Below are 19694 nucleotides of genomic sequence, written 5' to 3'. Positions count from 1 at the left end.
TTCATCAGGAAGTGTGGTGACAGCACAAGAGATAATGCTTTCAAACTGAAAGAAGGTAGATTTAGATCACATATTAGGAAGAAATTACTGTGAGGGTGATGAGACACTGGAACAGGTTGCCCATCACTTCCAGACTCCACATCCCTGAAACTATTCAAGGCCAGGCTAGATGGGAATTTGAGCAACCTGGGCTATAGTGTAAGGCACCCCTGCCCATGACAGGGAAATTGGAACTGGATGATCTTTAATGTCCCTTCCATCCCCAACCAGACTATGAATCTGTGAAAAATAGCTCAGCTTTTGTGCAACAGGGCAGAACAGAATTCCTTTTAATGTTACTTCAGACACTGCTTTTTACCCCCCCAAACAAGAGGTTGGTACCACTAAGCAGCTATACTGACCTAGCTTCAAACACTGCCATTTAATTCCCTTCAATCATCATTGATTTATTTAGTTATTCCATATGAATTTAGGCTGAAGAATGAAAAATATCTGCCAAGACATTTCCTTTGTGTTTTACATTCCACCACATACCACATTATATAATAATTGGGAGGTGTCATTTAGGAAATGACCAGGCACAGTTATGAAAAAAGCAGTTTGAAGAGGCATACAGCAAATAAAAACACCATCTGCTACCATCCATTGTCATTTCTGGCCTAACTTATTAAGAAATCTCAACTTTGATCTCTCATATGCATTATTTCTATTTTTATTTATTGGTTTTTTTTTTTCTTTTTAAGAAGAAGCACAAGAACTATTAAATCCAAACTCATCATAAGTCAGGATTAAAGAAATCTGGGTAGCCACAAAACTGGAAGGGGTTTGGAGGAGGAAGGGTTAGCTCTGCAGTGTGCTAGAATGTGGGTAGAATTCCTAAATTCCCATATTCCCACCCTTAATTTTCTGAAGGAGGAATAGTTCCCATTGGGAATGACTGAAGAAAAGCATTCCTTTCAAAGACATATTTTTGGTTTGAAAAGAATTTTTTATCTTTTTTTTTTTTTTTTTGTTTGTTTGTTTCTTGGAGCTTTGTGCAAGATTCCTGGACCCACAATGGTGACTGGAAACAGCTTGGTGAAATACACCTGAGGTTACCAACCTCACGCTCTGACTTTCTTGTTCTATCAAGTCAAAGAAGTAATCTATGCAGGCTGTGATGGCCAGCAGACTAAGTGTAGTACTTTAGGCAGACAGAAGAGGCACTCCTCGATCCAGTCTGGGGATCAGACACTGACAAAAAGTATCCTTCTGTACCACCAGCCTTGTCTTTTCCTAGTAGAAGACAGCTTTGGCTATCAGAGCAGATGATTTTGGGGGTTACCCAGCAGTTGTATTTTGCATCATGTATTATCATAGAATAATTGTTAGGGTTGGAAGGGACCTCAAGGATCATCCAGTTCCAACCCCCCTGCCATGGGCAGGGACACCTCACACCACAGCAGGTTGCTCACAGCCACATCCAGCCCGGCTGCAAAAACCTCCAGGGATGAGGCTTCCACCACCTCCCTGGGCAACCTGTGCCAGTGTCTCACCACCCTCATGGGGAAGAACTTCTTCCTAACATCCAATTTGAATCTCCCCATTTCTAGTTTTGCTCCATCCCCCCAGTCCTATCACTCCCTGACACCCTCAGAAGTCCCTCCCCAGCTTTCTTGTAGCCCCCTTCAGATACTGGAAGGCCACAAGAAGGTCTCCTGGGACCCTTCTCTTCTCCAGACTGAACAGCCCCAACTCTCTCAGCCTGTCCTCATAGGAGAGGTGCTCCAGCCCTCTGCTCATCCTGGTGGCCCTTCTCTGGACACATTCCAGCAGCTGCAGATCCCTCTTGTAACAAGGGCTCCAGAACTGGATGCAGTACTCCAGGTGGGGTCTCAGCAGAGCTGAGCAGAGGGGGAGAATCACCTCCCTTGCCCTGCTGGCCACACTTCTGATGCAGCCCAGGCTCTGGTTGGCTCTCTGGGCTGCAAGTGCACATTGGTGACTCCTGTTGAGCTTCTCCTCCACCAGTACACCCCCAAGGCCTTTTCTCCAGGGCTGCTCTCCAGCCAGTCCCTGCCCAGCCTGTATTGGTGCATGGGATTGCATAAAGCACTCCATAAAGCAGCTATTACTTCAGAATGTCTGCAGGAAGATGCATAGAGACTCTATCTTTCTGAGTTCCTCGCAGAAAGCTCTGCCTTAAACAGTCCATTGTTCAGAGAGACTGAAGTTAAATATATCTGCTTGCCTAGCTACACATATTGAGGAATTCCAATGAACACAGAAATTTTCCCATGTTTCCTAAGACTGCTTTAATTCCTTAGGAAGACAGAGAGTATCACATTGCCAAAATATCTGAGCCTCAGCAATAGCTACAAGTTCAAATATTGAGGCTTGCCAACACAGCACTCTCTTCTCATCACTCCCTTTTACTAACAATCAAGTCATGATTATAAAGTGATGAAACTGCCTAGATTTTAGTGAGCCAGTCACAGTTGACAACATTTCATTACCTCTTCATCTCTGCGAACCTTTTCCCTACTGGGAAGGATCATTCACATTAAACTCCAACACTCCAATTGTCCTAAGAAATACATCAATGCTACCAACTACTGACCTTACCCTAAACCCATCTGACTGCAGGCCAGTTGGCTTAAATCTTCTTGCCACTCATCAGCACAAACATGGTTAGCAGCAGCTGACCTGTGAATGGTCAGGAACATCAAGGAATTCATGTTTTTAGACAGGGTAACTGTAAAGAAAAAGAAGAATTCAGGATTATTTCCCATGCTGTCATAAATGGCATCCTGAAAACACCCAACCTTTGCTGATTTTATCTGCTCAATAGCTGTGTAACTTAAAACCAATCATGCCCATCAGAACATTACTGACGTTGAGCAGCACAAGACACAACTAGAAAGGGGTCCTCAGAATACTCTTGACTCACCAGCACAGGTTCAGGTGGGTTTCTGAGAGTCTTAATACCATTATGCTTTACCTCTCAGATGTTCCAACTGAAAGCCTAAAGTGGGATGAATGCTTCTTGATATAAAGAGAAAAATATTCACTGGCCCTGTCATAACAATGTCACAGTCTCACAGGATATCAGAGGTTGGAAGGGACCTCAAGAGATCATCAGGTCCAACCCCCTGCCAGAGCAGCATCACTTAGGGGAGTCTGCACAGGAATGCATCCAGGTGGGTTTGGAAAGCCTTCAGTAGAAGGAAACTCCACAGCCCCCCTGGGCAGCCTGTTCCAGGGCTCTGTCACCCTCACTGGAAAGAAGTTTCTCCTCATGTTGAGCTGAAATCTTCCATGTTCTAGTTTGAACCCATTGTTCCTTGTCTTATCACTGTGAACCACCAAAAAGAGCCTGGCCCCCTCCCCTTGACACCCACCCCTCACACATTGACAGACATTGATCAGATCCCCTCTCAGCCTTCTCTTCTCCAGACTAAACAGCCCCAGGGCTCTCAGTCTCTCTTCACAGGGGAGATGCTCAAGTCCCCTAAGCATCCTCCTGGCTCTCTGTTGGATTCTCTCCAGCAGGTCTCTGTCTCTCTTGAACTGGGGAGCCCCAAACTGGACACAGGATTGCAGCTGTGGTCTCAGCAGGGCAGAGTAGAGAGGTAGAAGAACTTCCCTAGCCCTGCTGGACACACCTTGCTTGATGCACCCCAGGATCCCATTGGCTCTCTTGGCCACAAGAGCACGTTGCTGTTCCATGCAGAACTTGCTGTCCAGCAGCACTCCAAGGTCTTTCTCTGTGGAGCTGCTTTCCAGCAGGGCAGCCCCTAACCTGTCCTGGTGCCTGTTGTTATTTCTCCCCAGATGTAGGACCCTGCACTTGTCCTTATTAAACTTCATGAGGTTTGCCTGCACCCAGCTCTCAGCCTGTCCAGGTCACGTTGGATGGCAGCACAGCCTGACAGGTGTCAGCCAACCTCCCCCCCCCCCCCCAGTTTTATGGAGGTGTAATCAGAGAGAGAAAAACCAGCTGCTGTTTGCAAGGAAGACCCTGCCCACTGCTTCTCTCTTAATCCATGCACAGAAGTGTGTGAACACCAATTCTCCCCAGTCTCCCTTTGGTAATAAAGGATGCATCTCTCCACCACTGCAGCTGCATTCTAAATCAAATCCCCCCTGACTCAGACATCACTGCCAGGCAGAGTGCACCACGGTGAAAACTCACCACAGTCCCATTCATCTGAGCTGTCAGTGCAGTCTGCTTGCCCATCACACCAGAGCTCACGTGGTACACATTCATGGTTGGCACATTCGAGTTCGCTCTCGGCACAGAACGCTGCAAGGGAAAAAAAAAAAAAAAAAACAAACAAAATTTCATTCTGAGAGAGAAATGATCAACATGAAGTTCACATTCAGATTGCAAAAAAATAATTAAAAATGAGGAGGGTGAAGGTAGGAACAGATCAGATGAATGGAGGAAGAAAGTGAGACAGAGTTGCAGCAGAGTTGAGGATGGATGTTGCTGGAGTTGAAGGTGGCTGCTGCCATGCAGCAGGCAGAGGCATCACAACTCAAAGGGATGGGAGGCTGTCTGGAAATGGCAAGAACTGTGAGTATTTAGTATAATTTGTGGTCTATCATTATGAAACCCCTTACAAACGTTCAAGTGAAAATACTGAGCTCCATGCTTTTTAGGAGACCGCTTCAGATCTGTTTATTCCTTTGTGTTCTTGGAGAGAAACACCGAACTGTAATGCTTGGGTATTTCCTTCCATCCCCAGCAGTTCTGTGTTCCCTTTGGGATCCTCCTTTGCTATTTAAAATCATGGAATTATTTTTAACTGCTCTTTGTAGGGATGGGGGAACTGATGTACAGATTAAACATGCTGCAGTTGAGAGCTGGTTGCCAGCTGGCAGCAATGCACAGGGATTTCCTGAATCTCTATCTATTGCAGGAATCACAACAGCTTCTATTTTTCAAGTGACTTTTAGCTTTCTCCCAGCCATAACAAATCCCCTCCAAAAGGCAGATGAGTAGCATTACAGTACCCTCCTCACAAGCTTCTATACACACTGTCATTAGGGAATTTTGAGAGCTGGGGGAGCGTGGAGAGGGAGAAAAATGCATGGGAGAGGAAGCTGCATTCTGTTATACCTGTGCCACACAAACCATGCATTTATGTGCAGCAAAAAAATGTACCACACAGAGCAGGAAGTGCTGCCTACCCTGACATATTTGATTTTCTGGTTCTGGAATAATGTCTGCAGAGAGAGAGCAGGTTTCAAAAACTGGAAGTCCTTAACTGGGGAAAATTTTCTGCTATTTTGTTATATTCAAGCCCTGACACTTGAATATTCCTTGACCTGAAAAGCAGAGAGGAAACAGAGTTTGATAGTTATTGACTAGCTTAACCTAAGCCTTCAGAGAATCTTCTCTCTGCTGTGATCTTGATGTGTGATCCTGAGCAAATCACTTTAATATCACCTTCCTATTCTTAGATGAGAGCACGCAGATCATTTGGAAGTCAAATGGTATCCTCTGCACAATGAAAGGCAGATTAAGAGAGATTCTGTGAGCTGCCTCTTCCCAAAAATGGAGGAGAAGAGAGGAGGAGGAGAAGAGAGAAGGAGAAGAGAAGAGAAGAGGGGAAGAGAGGAGGAGAAGAGAAGAGGGGAAGAGAGGAGGAGAAGAGAAGAGGAGGAGGAGGAGGAGAGGAGAAGAGGAGGAGAGGAGAGGAGGAGGAGAAGAGAAGAGGAGGAGGAGGAGAAGAGAGGAGGAGGAGAAGAGAGGAGGAGGAGGAGAAGAGAGGAGGAGGAGGAGAAGAGAGGAGTTAGGTCCAGTGACATATAGAGGCTGCCAATCAATTCATGTACTCCACAAGGCACACAAAATGTGCCTTTCATCTCTCCTCTGCCAACAGAACTCCAGAGACTTGGGAGCAACTTTTTTCAAATTGTAAAATTATAACCTCCAGTCCCAGCAAAAATGCTGAAATCCTGGGATTGGCCAGAGAATGACAATTTCAGCTTTTCACCACATTTTTCAAGCATCTCTTCTTTCTTGTGCAGGCTCAGTGTCACCCAGTGTGTCCTTTCTAGTCCCTTGTCTTGGGAAGATGCCCACACACCAGGTTTTCATGAAAGGAGAGAATTCAGGGTAACACTAACAGATGATGAAAGTGAAGCTAATAACTCACAGCACCCACTCCCAGCTTTGCATGTGGGATAGAAGCCTGCAAAGCAGCTGCCTTTTGCAGGTCTTCCACCTCTTCCCATCTCACCACTCAGCTGTGTAACGGAAAGAGAACACAGGACAGCTCCTGAGGGGACCTATTGCACACTGCCAGCTGTTTGAGCCAACTTACAGTGTGCTCATGGCTAGTATCAGGGTACCCTACCAAGTTTTGTATCTGTGATACTTATCATGGTTTGGATTGTAGAAGCAGCTTGTGGAGCCAAGTAGAGAGACAGAATCTAAGAAATGCCAAGCAGAAGAGAAGTCAAATAAAGTGGGGAGGCATAAGAAATTTACAGAACAGTCCAGAAGGAAAATCAAGTGGAAATCAAGAGGAAAAAAAAATAAGAGTAGTGCAGCAGAATGAAGTTAAGGGCAGGGCTTTGATCCTGTCTGCAACATGGAGCTGTTGTTCCTTCTGTCTCTTCAAACTGGGAGAGGTGAACATTGTGACCAGTCAGACATAGCTAAAAAAAACCCAAACCCATCCTGATACTATACTTTATTTATTTTTAATTTTTTTTTAGATATATTTTCCAATTTCCTTTTCTTTTTGGCATATTTCAATCATTTTATTTATGGGAAAAGGAGTAAAGAAGCCACAAGTGAAGACAAGAAGCAGAAAGACAAAAGGAAGAGAAAGGAAAGAGGAGATTTAAAAAAATAAAAAGACAGAGCAAGAGAATCAGAGTGACCAAGGAGTTAGCAAGGATGTGAACAACAGAGGACACAAGATGAGAGCAAAGACAAATTGATGCCACAGAAAACCTGCCAAGGGAACTGAGGGAAGGACTGAGATTTTCTGTCTGTAGAAAACCTTTGGACTTTTGTTTGGTTTGCACCCCAAGATCCCCCCACACACGCACAAAAAAATGTGATCAGCCCTTTAAGGGCTTAACAAACTGCACAAGCCCTTACAGCAGTTCTTTTCATCCATCATGTCAGGGCAGTCTGGGAAACCATCACAGATCATCGTGTGTTTGATGCACAGCTTCTTCAAAGGGCACTCCCAGAGACCCCTTTCTCTACAGCCTGGAGGTAGAGAAGCAGAGATTTGAAATACCTGCATGCAATGCCAAAGGAATTGTTTGCTTCTTCCTGCCTTAATAATCCTGAAACACCCCAAATATTTTTCACTTGCAATATACATTTTACAAGGTACCCAGAACAGTCACTAACAATGGAATGGATCTTATGGGGATCTTTGGGGATCTTATGAGGGCTTATAATTACCTAAAGGGTGGATGCCAAGAGGTTGGGGCCAGGCTCTTCTCGGTGGTGCCCAGCAATAGGACAATTGCTATTTGCACAAACTATAACTCAGCAAATGCCATCTGAACAACAGGGGAAAAAAAGTCTTTCCTTTGTGGGCAACAGAGCACTGAAATAGGCTGCCCAGAGGAGCTGTGGAGTACTTAAATGGATTTGTAATCATGTAACTGTCAGGGCTGGAAGGGATCATCAAGGATCATCCAGTTCCAACCCCCCTGCCATGGGCAGGGACACCTCACACTACATCAGGTTGCTCACAGCCACATCCAGCCTGGCCTTAAACACCTCCAGGGATGAGGCTTCCACCACCTCCCTGGGCAACCTGTTCCAGTGTCTCACCACCCTCATGGGGAAGAACTTCTTCCTAACATCCAATCTGAATCTCCCCACTTCTAGTTTTGCTCCATTCCCCCCAGTCACAGAATCACAGAATCAATAAGGTTGGAAAAGACCTCCAGGATCATCAAAGTCCAACCTGTCACCCTACACCTCATGCCTATCTAAACCATGGCACCAAGTGCCACGTCCAATCCCCTCTTGAACACCTCCAGGGATGGTGACTCCACCACCTCCCTGGGCAGCACATTCCAACAGCTAACAACTGTCTCCGTGGAGAACTTTCTCCTCACCTCCAGCCTAAACCTCCCCTGGCGCAGCTTGAGACTGTGTCCTCTTGTTCTGGTGCTGGTTGCCTGGGAGAAGAGACCAAACCCCTCCTGGCTACAACCTCCCTTCAGGTAGTTGTAGACAGCAATGAGGTCTCCCCTGAGCCTCCTCTTCTCCAGGCTAAACAATCCCAGCTCCTTCAGCCTCTCAGTCCTATCACTCCCTGACACCCTCAAAAGTCCCTCCCCAGCTTTCCTGTAGGCCCCCTTCAGATACTGGAAGGCCACAATAAACAGCCTTGAACTGCTGACAGTAACTCCCCATGATCAAGGAAGCCTCTTGGGTATCACCTCGTTGCAGATCTACTTCTTGCTAATATTTGTGATGACTTCTAATGCAAAATTAATTGGAACTAAACAAAACCTTTACTCTAACAAGGAAAAACAGATGTCAGTTATGTTAGGAACTTGATATGAAAATAAAATTCAAAATGTATGGTTTATGAACCCTGCAAGTTTTTTAGCAGAGTGTTTGCAATTAATTAAATACATGTTTGCTTTTCCCCTTCACAGGACATTAGCACAGAATCACCCAGGTTGGAAAAGACCTCAGAGATCATCAAGTCCAACCTATTACCTAGTACCTAACACCTGCTGATGACTAAACCGTGGCTCCAAGTGCCATACCCAAGCTTTTTTTGAACACCTCCAGGGAGGGTGGAACACTGTGAGGTGCACCATGACTCTTCAAAGCTGATGTCTGAGCACAACATAGACAAATGTAGAGACAATTACCCAGGAAAAATTCACTGGGCACTGACTCCAGCATTCAAACACACTGCTTTGTTGGGAGAAGCCATCTAACATTTGGAGCATTTACAGTTCTCCTCTAAATATTTCTGTGACAGAGGCATTGTTCAGCAGCCATGAATATGACCAATCACAATCAACCATATTTAATACCACAAACTCTCTTGGTATCTATCATGGACAGGGACCTGGGCGTCCTGGTGGACAACAAGTTCTGCACAGGACAGCAATGTGCCCTTGTGGCCAAGAAGGTCAATGGGATCCTGGTGTGCATTAAGAGGAGTGTGTCCAGAAGATCCAGGGAGGTTCTCCTCCCCCTCTACTCTGCCCTGGTGAGACCTCATCTTGAGTCCTGCATTCAGTTTTGTGCTCCCTAGTTTAGGAGGGAAGGGATCTGCTGGAGAAGGTCCAGCACAGGGCTACAAGGATGATTAGGGGACTGGAGAACTGCCTGGTGAGGAGAGGCTGAGGGATCTGGGGCTGGTTAGTCTGAAAAAGAGTAGGTTTAGAGGGAGTCTAATAAATGTTTGTAAATATCTTAGGGCTGGGGGTCAGGAGGGAGGGGACAGGCTCTGCTCACTTGCACCCTAGGATAGGACAAGGAGCAATGGATGGAAACTGCAGCAAAGGAGGTTCCACCTCAACATGAGGAGGAACTTCTTCACTGGGAGGGTCCCAGAGCCCTGGAACAGGCTGCCCAGAGAGGTTGTGGAGTCTCCTCCTCTTGGAGACTTTCAAGCCCAATCTGGATGTGTTCCTGTGTGACCTGAGCTAGATTCTATGGTCCTGCTCTGGCAGGGGGGTTGGACTTGATGATCTCTTTGGGTCCCTTCCAACCCCTGACATCCTTTGATCCATCCCATAATGACAATTTTCAGCAATTTCCTTCCTCAAACCCAGAAGTCTCACATTCAGAAATCTGGGTCAGATTTGCTCCCCAGATCCTAGTCTAAACAGTCTTAGGATTTCACTGCAATTGCATGGGTGAGATTCTCTCTTACAAAGATCATGTGAGCATGTGGCAGGGATTGCTAACAGGAGGAGACTGTGGGTGATGAATCAGCTCTGCTCTGCATGGGCAGAGTATACCTTAGGTTCTGTGGATTGTTCTACCTCATATTGCTGGCCAGAATAGCTTGAGTATCCCAAAGCCCCTCAATTCAAGAGAGATGTTGAGATGCTGGAATGTGTCCAGAGAAGGGCAACAGAGTGGGGAGGGGTCTGGAGCTCAGCCCTGTGAGGAGAGGCTGGGGGTGTTTAGCCTGGAGAAGAGGAGGCTCAGGGGAGACCTCATTGTTCTCTACAACTACCTGAGGGGAGGTTGCAGCCAGGTGGGGGTTGGTCTCTTCTCCCAGGCAAGCAGCACCAGAACAAGAGGACACAGTCTTAAGCTGTGCCAGGGGGAAGTTTAGGCTTGATCTTAGAAAGAAGTTCTTCCCAGAAAGAGAGATTGGCCATGGGAATGTGCTGCCCAGGGAGGTGGTGGGGTCAATGTCCCTGGAGGTGTTTAAGAAGAGCCTGGCTGAGGCACTTAGTGCCATGGTCTGGTTGATTAGATAGGGTTGGGTGATCAGTTGGACTGGATGAGCTTGGAGATCTCTTCCAACCTGGTTGGTTCTGTGATTCTGATTCTGTAACTAGTCTTTCCCAGTCTCCTTCTCCCTGCTCTGTGGAGTTGTTCCATGCCTGTCAGCGGTTGCACTTCAAATGCAAGGGGTTTCATTCAAACACTGACTGCTATTTTATGGTATAAAACCCATTTCAAAGGACAGATCTAATCAAGTGTGAGCTAGCCCTTTACACATGGAAAGATCATCAGCTTCTGATGTTGTCCTGTACACATGGGATATGAATGAGTCAGCAGAGACAGTTACTTCTGGAGCTCTGCAAGGACTTGCTGTTCTTCAGTGACAGCATTATCCCTGCTCAATGTAATGTCACTCTGACAGTGGTATAGTCTTCTATATTAATAGAAACTGATAAGGATTCTGCTGATTGCTAGTGGCAGTCTGTCTAGACTATAGAGACAGAGAGAGATCCACTCAAGGAATTAATGTTATCTATTAGAGCAATATTTCATATGTTAATGTCTAGGAGAATAATGTTACCCTAGAAGATGTCCAGCAATCAGTGTCCTGAAGAGTTAGGAACAGGTAGCCACAAAGAATATTTGGCAGGGAGGACAACTGAGACAATTGATTCAAAGGTGAAGAGATGACAAATTCTGAACGAGTCACTGTTGATCATCAGCTCTGCCTTTCCTTTCCAATCCAAACAGGATCATGAGCTAGTATTAAATTCTGTTTCAGTGAGCACACCTTTGGGGTTTATTTTTTTATTTTCCTTTTTGCAGAGGATGGGGAATGGGGCAGAAAGAGGAGAGAGAATACTTGTGTGATTTGAAAATGCCCACAGACTGAGAGTGCATCATGCCTTAGTGATAAACAACCCCTTGGGTTACTCCACACAAGGATTCAAGGTGGAATTTTAGCCTAGCTTCATCTTTCAAGGGTTGAATTTTATTTTATTTTTGTGTAGAAAAACTCATTGCAGCAGTTTTGCTGCTTACCTAAACCATGGAATCATAGAATGGTCTGGGGTTGGAAGGGACCTCCAAAGGTTATCTACTCCAACCCCCCCTGCAGTCAGCAGGGATGTCCTCAACTAGATCAGGTTGCCCAGAACCCTGTTGAGCCTCACCTTGAATATCTCCAGGGCCTCAACTACTTCCCTGGGCAACCTGTTCCAGTGTTCCACCACTCTCATGGTAAAGAACCTGTTCCTAACATCCAATCTAAATCTGCTCTTCTCTAGTTTGAAGTCACTGCCTCTCATCCTATCACTGCAGGGCTTTGTAAACAGTTTCTCTCCATCTTGTAGCCCCTTCAGGTACTGTGCTTCCATCTTAACCTGCTCTCTGTTAAAAACAAAACAGACTGTGCACAGAATCACAGAATGGTAGGGGTTAGAAGGAACCTCTAGAGATCATTGAGTCCAACCCCCTGCCAAGGTAGGTTCACTTAGAGAAGGAACATGTCCAGGTGGTTTTTGAAATGGAGACTCCACCAGCTCTCTAGGCAGCCTGTTCCAGCGCTCCATCACCCTTAAAGTTCCTCCTCACTTTTAGGTGGAACTTCTTATGTTCAAGTTTGTGAACTTTAGTCCTACCCTGCTGGAATGTTTTCCCCTTGTTTATTCCTATTCAGCCCTCTTCTCTAGATCTCTAGTGACTTATAATTACTGTTGTTGCCCCTAGGGATGCCAGACTCCATGAAGGCTACACCTTAATCACACAAAGACACAAACTCCCTTTTCCTTCTCAAAACTCTCCTGTCAGTACAAGGATAAAGAGTGACCAAGGGATTTATTGGTTATTACCAAATTCAATATATCCCTGTAAGGTAAAACTCAAGAGCACCTCTACCATAAGTAAACTCAAAAATGTATTGGAGAATCATAGAATGGCTTAGGTTGGAAGGGACCTCAGAGATCATCTACCCCAACCTCCCAACCACGGGCAGGGACACCTCTCAACTGGATTTGGCTGCTCAAGGCCTCATCCAACCTGCCCTTCAACAACACCCCCAGGGAGGAGGCAGCCACAACCTCCTTGGGCAGCCTATTCCAGAGTCTCACCAGCCTTGTATTGAACTTCTTCCTAAGATCCAGTCTAAACCTACTCTTCCTCAGCTTCAAACCATTCATTCCTCCTTGTCCTGCCTCTAGACACCCTGATGAAAAGTCCCTCTGCAGCCTTCCTGTCCTGTAGGATCCCTTCAGGTATTGGTAGGCAGCCCTAAGGTTCCACTGGAGTCTTCTCTTCTCTAGGCTGAACAACCTTAGCTTCCTCAGCCTATCCTTAGAGCAGAAGTGTGGCCCTCACCTGGACTCACTTCAAGAGCTCTGTGTCCTTCTTATGATGGGGACACCAGAATAAAACTTGGGGTTACCACATTGCCCTTGTATCTACAGCTGAAGTTGACCAGTCTGAAAAAAACCCATGTGATTCTTGACCCTTGTAATGCAGAATCTACTTTAGCCCCCCAAATCTCTTGTCCGTTCATCACCATGAGAGCATCACCCTGTAAATACTTGAAATTATATTTATAAATTCAAGGTTTAAACTGCCAGAAACATGTATTTTAGCTCTATAGAACCTCCAGCAATAGCAAAAGAATTAAATCTGCAGCATTTTCCCCCCCTTGATTACTAAAGAAATGTCAAAATAATTGAATCTGCAGTGTTGTTTAAATCTTGGTTACTAAAGAAATACCAAAAGAATTAAATCTGCAACATTTTTTTTATCTTGAGTGCCAGAGAAATATTAAAAGAATTAAATCTGCAACATTTTAAATCTTGATTACTACATAAATATTAAAAGAATTAAATCTGTAACATTTTAAAATCTTGGTTACTCAATAAATAGCAAAAGAAATTTGCAGCATTTTTTAATCTTGATTATTACAGAAGTACCAAAAGAATCAAATCTGTAGCATTTTTTATCTTGATTACTAAAGAAGTATCAAAATAATCAAATCTGCATCATTTTTATAATCTTGATTACTAAAATATCACAAGAATTAAATCTGCAGCATTTTTTATCTTGATTACTAAAGAAGTATCAAAAGAATTAAATCTGCAGCATTTTTTATCTTGATTACTAAAGAAGTATCAAAAGAATTAAATCTACAGCATTTTTTATCTTGATTACTAAAGAAGTATCAAAAGAAGTAAATCTGCAGCATTTTTTTCTCTTGATTACTAAAGAAGTATCAAAATAATCAATCAAACCTGCAGCATTTTTTAATCTTGGTTACTAGAGAAATATCACAAGAATTAAATCTGCAACAATTTTTTTTCTTTTAGATCTTGATTCCTAAATAAATCAATACTCAAACATCCCGGAATATGGTTATCAGAATCTAAATGATCAAATATTGTGTTGACACCACTCAAGAAGGATGCTTGCTGAGGGATTTTTACTGCTACTGCCCTTAGAGAACACCACTTTCAAACATTTTTCTCGCAGGAGAAGGGGGCAAACAGAAGGAAAAACAAAACTATGTTTTCTAATGCTTCAGCTACTGTCCATTCAAAAGATCTAACTGATTGGCTGTATTAATTGATTTACCACAGCTGTCCTCATCACTGTCATCCTCACAGTCAGCTTGCCCATCACATCTTCTGGATGCCAGGACACATCTCCCAGAGCGGCATTTGAAGTGACTGGGTGAGCATTCTGTCAATGACAAGGAAGAGGGAGAAACAAGATTCCATGAGCTGCAAGCTTAAACATCAAGCAAGTTCTGCATGGAACAGCAACGTGCTCTTGTGGCCAAGAGAGCCAAGGGCATCCTGGGATGCATCAAGCAAGGTGTGTCCAGCAGGACTAGGGAGGTTCTTCTACCTCTCTACTCTGCCCTGCTGAGACCACAGCTGCAATCCTGTGTCCAGTTTGGGGCTCCCCAGGTCAAGAGAGACAGAGACCTGCTGGAGAGAATCCAACAGAGAGCCAGGAGGATGCTTAGGGGACTTGAGCATCTCCCCTGTGAAGAGAGACTGAGAGCCCTGGGGCTGTTTAGTCTGCAGGAGAGAAGACTGAAAGGGGATCTGATCAATGTCTATCAATAGCTGAGGGGTGGGTGTCCAGTGGAGGGGACCAGGCTCTTTTGGGTGGTTCACAGTGATAAGGAATGATGGGTTCAAACTAGAACAGAGAAGATTTCAGCTCAACATGAGGAGAAACTTTTTACAGAGTCCTGGAACAGGCTGCCCAGGGGGGTTGTGGATTCTCCTTCTCTGGAGACTTTCCAAAGCCACCTGGAGGCATTCCTGTGCAGACTCCCCTAAGTGATGCTGCTCTGGCAGGTGGGTTGGACCTGATGATCTCTTGAGGTCCCTTCCAACCTCTGATATACTGTGAGACTGTGTGATCACATGGGTGGGTGCTTGGTTAGCCCTGTGATTGTTTCAGAAGGGTAAAGGACAGGAATAGAAAGCTTGTGTGATGCCAAAGTGGAACCACATGAAGAGGCAAGACCCTCTAACTGCACAGTGAATGGGATGGAGCAACATTTTCCACAGCTCGCTCTCTCACATGCTGTCAAATTCCAAAGCTTTGCCAAGTAACTGGCATAAAATGTTTAGGCTGTGGACATGTATTTCCTAACGACTTTTCTTACTGTTGTGTTTTTTGAAGCATTAATCATAGAATCACAAAATGTAAGGGTTGGAAGGGACCTCCAGAGATCATCAAGTCCAATCCACCTGCAAAGCAGGAGCACCTAGGGCAGGCCACACAGGAACACATCCAGGCAGGTTTGGAAAGTCTCCAGAGAAGGAGACTTCATAAATTCTCTGGACAGCCTGTTCAGTGCAGAGAAAATTAAATCACCTCATTTTGCTTTTAACTCACACTGTTAAAATTTTGGTTTTCCTTTCACAGCATCACAGAAACATTCAGGTTGGAAAAGACCCTCAGGAACACCAAGTCCAACCCAGAACCCTACTCTACAAGGTTCACCCTGAAACCATATCCCCAAGCACCACATCCAAACCACCTTGAAACACATCCAAGGCTTGGGGACTCCACCACCTCCCTGGGCAGCACATTCCAATCCCTGACCACTCTTGGTGGGAAAAAATTTTCCTAATATCCAGTCTAAACCTACCCAATTGCAGCTTGAGGCCAATCCCTCTTGTTCTGTCACTAATTACCTGTGAGAAGAGACCAGCACCAGCCTCTCCACAGCCTCCTTTGAGGTAGTTGTAGGCAGCAATGAGGTCTTTCTTACCCAGTGCTGTGTAATAGTGGATAATTCCTTTCCATCAGCACACTGCTGCAGGGGGAAGTTATCTCCTTGTCTCTCAAGAGTCCCACAAGAGAGGATTTCACCACTATGGTATGAAATGACTTTCTATAGAATGTGATATATATCTGTGCATATATTTCCTTGAAGCAATAGTAGTAGCTGCTCTATCTGCTTCACTCTTCATTCCTGATTCCTTCACTATATTCACAGCAACACAACTTCACTAAAAGCACTACAGCCTAACAAGCTTTTGCCCACTGTTTTATCTGAGCAAGATCAAGGCTTTGGAAAGACCGGCATCACCTTGTACAGGGACAGCAGAGGAGTGAGAACTGAACACCAAGCCTGGATGTGTTTCAAGGTGGTTTGGATGTGGTGCTTGGGGATATGGTTTCAGGATGAACCTTGCAGAGTAGGGTTTTTGGTTGGACTTGGTGATCCTGAGGGTCTTGTCACAGTATCACAGTATATCAGAGGTTGGAAGGGACTTCAAGAGATATCAGGTCCAACCCACCTGCCAGAGCAGGATCACTTAGGGGAGTCTGCACAGGAATGCATCCAGGTGGGTTTGGAAAGTCTCCAGAGAAGGAGACTCCACAACCCCCCTGGGCAGCCTGTTCCAGTGCTCTATCACCCTCACTGTAAAGAAGTTTCTCCTCACGTTGAGCTGAAATCTTCTATGTTCAAGTTTGAACCCATTTTCCAACCTGGATGTTTCTGTGTTTTCTGTGAACATCGTCAGTTTATTGCAGTCACTGTGGCACACCCCATTTCCAGCTACTTTACTTGCATTTTGGCATTAAAAAAAAAAAAGACATGTCAGAATCCCCACAGATCTCAGTTTCCCAGCTGCTTTTACTGGCATTTTGGCATAAAAAAGCAAAACAATAAAAGAGGCATGTCAGAATCCCCACAGATGTCACATCTGATGCCCACTGCAGAAGGAAAAACTGCACAGCTTCGCTCTTCCAACATACAAAGAACATTGAGAAAGATTTAAAGCCCTTTTTTTGTCGTTGTTGTTTTTTTGTTCCCATGATTACACAAGGATTAGTGTTATGGCTGAACTCAAAAAATGAAATTTGCCAGCTGCTACTGAAGCTGGTTTGGCACCAGCCTCTAAAAAAAGCCTTCCCCAAATGCAAACTAATAGCAAACAATAGCTGGCAAAGACACCCTGACATTACCATCTTTTTCTCAGAGCTGTCATGGGAGTAAAGCCTTTTTTGAACTGCCAGGAGTCTGCCTCCCGATTAGAAAAGCATTATTGGGTTATCTAAACAGGGGAAAGAGGGAAGTATAAAATGAGCAAGCAGTAGGTGTGGTGTTACCAATCTCAAACACTGACTTTCACAGATTAAGGGGTAATTGAATCCTTCCTTTTGCAGAAAGGTCTTATAAGAACTTCCTCTTAGCTGCAATTTGTAGGCATCCAAATTCCCTGAAATCCAGTTTGGAATCATTTCCAAACATTATGATTTTATGTATAACACATGCATAGGTAGATCTGTATCTTTATCTAGCCTGTATCTTTATCTATATCTATATCTAATCTATAGCTATATCTAATCTATATCTGTGTCTTTATCTATACAGCTAATCTAACCTATATCTATATCTATATCTAATCTATAATTTAATCTATAATCTAATCTAGTTTATATCTTTATCTGTATCTATGTCTAATCTATAGCTATATCTAATCTATATCTGTGTCTTTATCTATACAGCTAATCTAATCTATATATCTAATCTATATCTAATCTATAATTTAATCTGATCTATAATCTATTCTAATCTGTATCGTTATCTATATGTCTAATCTAACCTATATCTAATCTATATCTAATCTATAATTTAATCTAATCTATAATCTAATCTAGTTTATATTTTTATCTATATCTATGTCTAATCTACAGCTATATCTAATCTATATCTGTATCTTTATCTATGCAGCTAATCTAATCTATATATCTAATCTATATCTAATCTATAATTTAATCTGATCTATAATCTATTCTAATCTGTATCGTTATCTATATGTCTAATCTATAGCTATATCTAATCTATATCTGTATCTTTATCTATGCAGCTAATCTAATCTATATATCTATATCTAATCTATATCTAATCTATAATTTAATCTAATCTATAATCTAATCTAGTTTATATCTTTATCTATGTCTATGTCTAATCTACAGCTATATCTAATCTCTGTCTATAGCTAGTCTAATCTATATCATCTATATCTATACTATATCTAATCTATATCTAATCTATATCTAATCTAATTTATATCTATGTCATCTATATCTATATGTGTATCTATGTATCTGTATTTATGTATCTATAGCTAGATATAGATACTATCTATATCTACCTATATACCTATCTATATCTATCTATAGACAGATATAGATAGGTAGATATGTAGGTAAATAGATACAGGTAGATACAGATACATACAGATAGATGGATATAGTTAGACAGAAATAGATATAGATATATAGATAGATATAGATATAGACAGATATAGAGATAGATAGGTATATAGGTATAGGTATAATTAATTTATTAAATATTCTTATGTAAAGAGGAGGTATAAGAGGAAAAAAAAAAAGACATCAGTGCTGTTGGGAACCTAATTAAATCTTTAATTGCCCCTTTAATTTCTTTATGTGCATTTATATAGGAGTTACCTTCTACATCTTCATCTGGTGTCAGACAAGTTTGGTTATCTGAGTTCTCATCAGGAAACTGAGTGCAGTCAGTGTCTTCTGGCCACTGCAGACCTACAATCCCAAGCACAGACTCACAGCGTTCCTTAGACTGCACACACAATGCCCTGAGGAGACAAAGGGGAATTATACTGAGTCAAAGTCTTAGGCATAATCCTAGCCAAATTTAAAGATGAAGGGGAAAAAAACCAAACAAAACCAAAAAAATCAGTTAACTAGATTTCCTTATGTGAAAAAAAAAATTAAGTACCAAAAACTGTGTTGCTATTGTTGAAACGTGATTTGAAGTTGCTGTATGCAGACTATTACCTGAGTTGTGACAGAACAGCCAAATATCACTACTTATAACCATCCCCTCCCTCTCTTAGGGATGGCAGAGAACCATTTCTAAGAAGCACCAACTCCCTTCCTTCAGGAAAAACAACAAATCCATTTTGTACCAGTGAAGTGTTACCTCTTCTGCTGATGCTTCCTCAGAAACCATCTGGTTTCAGAAGGGCAAAATATTTAAACCTCTGAACAGAAGAGCAAAGGACTCTCCCCAGGGGACTCAATAAAATTTCAAGTTCAACAGATCAACCTAGGCTTGAGTGTGCTGTCAGCTAGAGCAACAGAAGCTTGTACCACACCCAGGAAAAGGCATAAATGTAGTCTTCCTCTTGCTTTTTTTTATTTAAGCATAGAAAGACACAACTGACCACACAAAATTAGTTCAGTCCCTCTAGATTTTTATCTTGTCTCTCAAAACACTCAATGTCAAATGCTTCCAAAGTAGAGAGAAGATGCCTAGTAGAAGAATCTTTTACTGTGTTAGGAATTATTGGAGCAACTGCTTTTGCCTGGAGTCATAGCTGATGTGCTGTTCAATGCAATAGTCTTGTCTGGTACTTGTGGATGAGCAGAGGGCTGGAGCTCCTCTCCTGCAAGGACAGGCTGAGAGAGTTGGGGTTGTTCAGTCTGGAGAAGGGAAGGCTCTGAGGAGACCTTATTGTTGCTTTCCAGTATCTGAAGGGGGCTACAGGAAAGCTGGGGAGGGACTTTTGAGGGTGCCAGGTGGTGACAGGACTGAGGGGAATGGATCCAAGCTAGACGAGGGGAGAGTTTGATTAGCCATCAGGAAGAAATTCTTCCCCATGAGGGTGGTGAGACACTGGCACAGGTTGCCCAGGGAGGTGGTGGAAGCCTCATCCCTGGAGGTTTTTGCAGCCAGGGTGGATGTGGCTGTGAGCAACCTGATCAAGTGTGAGGTGTCCCTGCCCATGGTAGGGGGGTT

At 43.5% G+C, this 19694-nt stretch overlaps 1 protein-coding gene across 1 annotated transcript in view; it reads right to left on the bottom strand.

The window, feature by feature from the left end:
- CORIN (corin, serine peptidase) overlaps positions 1-19694 on the bottom strand; it is a 132661-nt gene that overhangs the window by 15445 nt on the left and 97522 nt on the right. The window contains exons 12-16 of the mRNA XM_054383028.1: positions 18383-18528; positions 14003-14110; positions 7103-7216; positions 4175-4285; positions 2605-2734 (exon numbers count right to left, since the gene is read on the bottom strand). Of these exons, the coding sequence (XP_054239003.1) occupies positions 2605-2734; positions 4175-4285; positions 7103-7216; positions 14003-14110; positions 18383-18528 (609 nt within the window). The remainder of the gene's footprint in view (positions 1-2604; positions 2735-4174; positions 4286-7102; positions 7217-14002; positions 14111-18382; positions 18529-19694) is intronic.

This window comes from Indicator indicator, chromosome 8 (assembly GCF_027791375.1).
Source record: "Indicator indicator isolate 239-I01 chromosome 8, UM_Iind_1.1, whole genome shotgun sequence".
NCBI classification, from domain to species: domain Eukaryota; kingdom Metazoa; phylum Chordata; class Aves; order Piciformes; family Indicatoridae; genus Indicator; species Indicator indicator.
Note: the sequence above shows the minus strand (reverse complement) of the source record. Positions and strands in the feature narration are given on the sequence as shown.